The following is a 6,000-nucleotide window of genomic DNA, read 5'->3' as shown; positions in this document are numbered from 1 at the left end:
GGATATTATAAGTCAATGCTGTGCATCAGTGGTCATAGAACTGGATGACTCATGTTGTCCACAAGAGGGAGACATTAAAGCAGACTTTAAAATGGATTGAAAGCTCCCTGTCACGGCGCGGGCTCGAACCCGCTTTTCTCCGGCAGCTGGGTCTGCCGGCACCTCCGTTGGCAACGCGCCTAGACACGCCCCTGCTAGTGCTGGCCGCATCACGCCCACATGCCGGCAAAGCTGTGGGCGATCAGCAATCAGCACACCTGGAACTAAAGAGGACGAGCGGTATAAAGACCAGTGGACCCAAGGATCCTGGCCGGAACTTAGTCCTATGTTACGTTGTAATCATCCCGTGTCTGGCTTCCCGCCGCATTCTTGATCTCTCCCTGTGACTTCCTTGATACCGTGTCTCATGCCCTTTTCTGTTTCCCGCAGTGCTTCCAGTGTCCTCCATCATCGAGCCTCGACTCTCCCTGGACTTTGGACTGCCTCCCTCGATCCTCGACCCCCGCTTTGCACACGGACCTCTTGACGCCCTCTCTCAGCCCCACGGACCTACCGCTTGTCTCACGGACCTTCTTCTGTTTTGTCCCTCCTCTCGCCCAACACATCACTGAAATAGATGATGGATTATGCATCATTCATCAATAAGATGCATAAGAATTACTCTTCCATGTACTTAGTATTTTCTCTACGTTGTAAATTTTTGCTCTAAATAAAAAAATGATATCAGTGGGCCGCACATGGTCCCTCTGGCCGCACTTTGGACACGGTTGCCGTAAACTTACGGCCAAAAACGACACAGATGTCAGTGAAAGGCGGTCTAGCGTCTGGCTCTGATATAGGCCAGAGGAGCGCTCTATTTGTGTGCTCATCATGCAAAGATTGAGACGAGTCCAAGGCACCGAGTGCGCTTTCAAGTGGCTGCCATGTTTTCTCAAACCCGCGATTGATCACGGCCAACAGCATTCATCTTCCATGGAGTCCACGCGATACCTTCTGACATCACAGATGCGAGCGGGGAATATAAGCCGTTCTCCCGCCATGACGCCTGCTTCCATATAATGACCAGGGACTGTCGGACAGCTGGACAGGAGAGGGGGGGCCGCCATGCCTTCCACCGAGACCCCTTGACTGTCTGACCATACTTGCCAACCTTGAGACCTCCAATATCGGGAGGTGGGGTGTGGGGTGTGTGTGTGTGTGTGTGTGGGGGGGGGGGGGAGGCGTGGTTATTTACAGCTAGAATTCACCAACTTGAGTATTTCACATATATATATATATATATATATATATATATATATATATATATATATATATATATATATATATATATATATATATATATATATATATACATATATTTTATTTACATAAAATAAATACTTGAATTTAAGTGTTCCGGTGGCTATCCATTAGATGGCAGTATTGTCCTGTTTAACTCCTCCGTTCATGATGAGTATATCATTTCGGCCACCGTGTTCAATGGAGAAGTCTGTTCTACATATTTACAGGCAACATCCACCTTTACCTTCGAACGTCTCCTTGTTGTGTGCGCAGTTGTGCACTCTACTCTCTAAAAGCCCTAGATGTTCTGACGTCATTGGGCAGGCAAGCTGTTTATATTGTGGGAAAGCGGACGTGAGAACAGGCTGTCCCCACTCAGTCTCAGGTCCGCATTGAGCTGGAGGGGGCGTGGCGTCCAGCTCCGGCTGAATACCGGGAGTTTGTCGGGAGAAAATCTCTGCCGGGAGGTTGTCGGGAGAGACGCTGAATACCGGGATTCTCCCGCTAAAAACGTATGTGTCTGACTCACACACAAAGTGTAGGACGGACCGAGGGTAAATAGCTGATTGCAATCGAGCAGAGCCGCTGATTGGGAGTGTTTGGTCGTCCGCCATTTTGCTGGCACCGTGTCAACATCTGTCCTCATGGTGCATTTGTTACTGTACACTCGTGTAAACTCATTCAAAGTCAGCCATGGCTGTGTAAGGCGGATTTATAGTGTAAACAGATTTTTCGGTACTCGATACCTGAAATGTATCGACCAAAACAACACGATACCAAGTAGTATCGAAACTGCGTCTGTCAAACGATACCTGCAATCGGTTCTTTTTGTACCCAGATCAAGCAAAAATGACTGTTTCTGTCACGGCCCGGGCGCATGCCAATGCCCATTCCTCAAGGAGCCCCGCGGAGCACACCTCGGGACACGCCCATGGCCCCTCCTCTCCTGCATTCGTCGCACAGCCGGCAGCCAGCAGCTGCATTCAATATGCAATCAGCGCACCTGTCGGTGATGATCTGGCTGGGCTTCTTAAGCCAATGCAGACCTGCGTTCCTGGCCAGAACGTAACCATCCGTTCCCGTACAATAAGCCTGATACCTGCTTGATGCGATCCTGCTCTCTCTCTGTTTTCCCCTCCGTGTTCCTGCAGAAGATCCCCGTTCCTGTTTTCGATCTGTGCGTCTCGTCTCAACCCCGCGTTTCCTTTGCTTTCCTGACTGCCTGTTGGATCTCGACCACCCGCTTGGACACGGACCTTCTTCGCCCCGCTTAGCCCCCGACTTGCTGCTTGCCTCACGGCCATCCCCCTGATCTTCCGCCTCTCGAGTCAACACTTCTGGTAAACACTTATCAATTAATTCCCACACATAGTCTTACACCATACACCCCTTTGGGTTTTGTCACACTCCATTCCTTTGTTGTTGAATTAAATATATTGTTCACTATTTATTATATTATATATATATACACATGTAATAAATACATAGAGCAATATTGCCCCCTTGTGGTTCTGTGCCGTCACAACTCCCTCCTGCAAACATAACAGTTTCTATGGTTTTGCTCGCAGCCAATCACTGCAAGCGTTCTTCGATTCAATGCGCCATGTGATTGGTCCACCACCGCCAACAACAATAGTTTGTATTGCGGTAAAGCGGGTTGAAACGGTGCAGAATTGGCTGGTCATCATTCCGAGACGGTCAAAGGTATGGTTGTACTACACGCCTGTGGCGCCGGGTACAAATAAATGCATACGATGCTGCAAGATTATTTTGGGGGGGAACGGGGAATACTAGCAACATGATTAAACACCTCATCAAGCACGGAGAAAGCTTAAGAGTGGAGATTTGTACTGTCTTTAAAAAAGCCGGCTTGTACAACACCAGCATCGTCGTCGTCATCTCAACAGGACATTGCTCAACCGTCAATAACTTCAGGTAATATATAATTGCTATGTTAACAGTACTCATCCTTTGTGTGTTAAAACATGTATTGTCAAGTAAATTGTTTTTGGGCATGTCGTAGGCATGTGAGCTAACGCTAGCTTAGCTTGCTCCGCTACTTTTACTTAATTAGCAATTTAGCGCCCTGCTCAGTCACATCTGTCAATGTTTTGTTCAGTGGTTAGGTTACCGGTTTTCGCTTCTGTAGCAGCTTAAATGCTTATGTACCATTGCATTCTTTTCACATGATTAATATCGAATGAAGTGCTCAGTTGGTATCGTTTTAAGGGTACTGGTATTGGTACTGGTATCGAACATTTTTAAACGAAGTGCAGAGTTATAGTCTATATCAGGGGTTCCCAAACTTTTTGACTCGGGTGCTGCATTGGGTTAAAACAATTTGGCAGAGGGCCGGGCTGAATATATATATATATATATATATATATATATATATATATATATATATATATATATATATATATATATATATATATATATATATATATATATATATATATAGTTCAAAAGTTTGGGGTCACCCAAACAATTTTGTGGAATAGCCTTAATTTCTAAGAACAAGAATAGACTGTCGAGTTTCAGATGAAAGTTCTCTTTTTCTGGCCATTTTGAGCGTTTAATTGACCCCACAAATGTGATGCTCCAGAAACTCAATCTGCTCAAAGGAAGGTCAGTTTTGTAGCTTCTGTAACGAGCTAAACTGTTTTCAGATGTGTGAACATGATTGCACAAGGGTTTTCTAATCATCAATTAGCCTTCTGAGCCAATGAGCAAACACATTGTACCATTAGAACACTGGAGTGATAGTTGCTGGAAATGGGCCTCTATACACCTATGTAGATATTGCACCAAAAACCAGACATTTGCAGCCAGAATAGTAATTTACCACATTAGCAATGTATAGAGTGTATTTCTTTAAAGTTAAGACTAGTTTAAAGTTATCTTCATTGAAAAGTACAGTGCTTTTCCTTCAAAAATAAGGACATTTCAATGTGACTCCAAACTTTTGAACGGTAGTGTATGTATGTATGTGTATGTGTGTGTGTGTGTGTGTGTGTGTGTGTGTGTGTGTGTGTGTGTGTGTGTGTGTGTGTGTATATATATATATATATATATATATATATATATATATATATATATATATATATATATATATATATATATATATATATATATATATGTATGTTAGGTCAGGAAAAAACACAGAAGTTATATCATCCCTACAAGCCTGTTTCCCTTTAGGGAAACTTGCAAAACAGGCTTGTAGGGATGATATAGCTTATGTCTTTTTTCCTGACCTAACGTGTGTGTATATATATATATATATATATATATATATATATATATATATATATATATATATATATATATATATATATATATATATATATATATATATATATATATATATATATATATATATATGTATGTATGTATGTATGTATGTATGTGTATGTATGTATATATATGTATGTATATGTATATATGACAGACAATATGATTTGCCTGAGCGGCTAGGAGACAGCGAGAGTAACAAGCGGTAGAAAATGGATTGGAAAGGACAATAATTTGAAAAACTAACAATTTAAAAAATTTTACTTGAGACTTCCCGCGGACCGGATTTTGGATGCTGGCGGGCCGTATCCGTAGTTTGTGGACCCCTAGTCTATATGTTTGAAAAAACGGATACATCGCACACTAGTGCTTAAAGGAGCCATAGACAGAGAAACACAATGGCTTACTAAAAGTACTGTATACATTCCAGCATCATTATGCAGTGTTGTGGGAACTTTAAAAGAAATACTACACTATTTATTTGAATACTATTATCCTGGGTATCAAATGAGCTCTGTTGTGTATTAGTATACATGTTGGGCGCTAGGACCCGGAGGGCTGCTTATCGCACATGGCTCAAATGGTGTGTTTGGTGGTCTTCCCCACACACCAACATCCTTTCATTAAGCGGCGCTTCTCTCCCGGCTGCCATGTCCGCGGTAGACCAACACAATAAAACATTAAGATAGCAAAATATATTCCCGACACCAGACTCGAATGACATTCATTTAACGGAATAAGGAGAATCTTCCCTCCCGTTTCTCAAGCTTGACAGTCAGCCCGCCACGTGACGTCGGAGCCCGCGCGTTGCCCACCAACATTTTTTACTACTACAGCTCAATTTCCTTCACCGGGTCTCCGTTCCGGTTTTGGGTCGACTCCGGGGTGCTTTCATCCGGTCCCACCATGAGACTCTGGCGGCGGAGGAAGAACTTGGTCTCCCTCGTCTTCTTCGCTGTCATCTGTTGCCTGACCTCGGCTATCGCGGACGTTGACAGCGACATTTACAATACTCTGGAGGGTAAGTGAAGGCATCATGTCCAAAGCCTTTCTTGTTTGTGTTGCCAATACTTGTACAGTATTTATGATACTGTGATTTATATCCATATTTTTTTGCATTCCCACTTCCACCAGGCACGTTTTTATGCATTTTATTTGATTAAAAAATCTTTTTAAAAATATTTTATCAGAACTTTGAAATTAGCATGTAAACAAACACCACATTTTTCAATTGACATTTATGCATGAAATTATAAATGGGGAAAAAATATATATTGATCCAAGTGTAATACTATTACAACTCCCCATTCCATCAGTAACACATGCACCATACAATACAGAAGTTGCACATGAAATTCAGCCTTTACAAAGATAATAATGCTTCATTTTGATTGACACTGACCCCAAAAGGGACAAGCGGTAGAA

The 6,000-nt window shown here is 42.7% G+C and overlaps 1 protein-coding gene across 2 annotated transcripts in view; it reads left to right on the top strand.

Moving 5' to 3' along the window:
* Positions 1–5,151: 5,151 nt before the first annotated feature.
* The window catches only part of LOC133657624 (disintegrin and metalloproteinase domain-containing protein 12-like), a 164,126-nt gene continuing 163,277 nt past the window's right edge, over positions 5,152–6,000 (top strand). For both annotated transcript variants that reach the window (XM_062059182.1, XM_062059181.1), the window contains exon 1: positions 5,152–5,596. In XM_062059182.1, coding sequence (XP_061915166.1) covers positions 5,482–5,596 — 115 coding nt within the window. In that variant the 5' untranslated portion in view covers positions 5,152–5,481. The remainder of the gene's footprint in view (positions 5,597–6,000) is intronic.

The sequence above is a fragment of the Entelurus aequoreus genome, linkage group LG09 (assembly GCF_033978785.1).
Source record: "Entelurus aequoreus isolate RoL-2023_Sb linkage group LG09, RoL_Eaeq_v1.1, whole genome shotgun sequence".
Classification (NCBI taxonomy): Eukaryota; Metazoa; Chordata; class Actinopteri; order Syngnathiformes; family Syngnathidae; genus Entelurus; species Entelurus aequoreus.
This window is presented reverse-complemented; position numbering and strand designations above follow the sequence as displayed.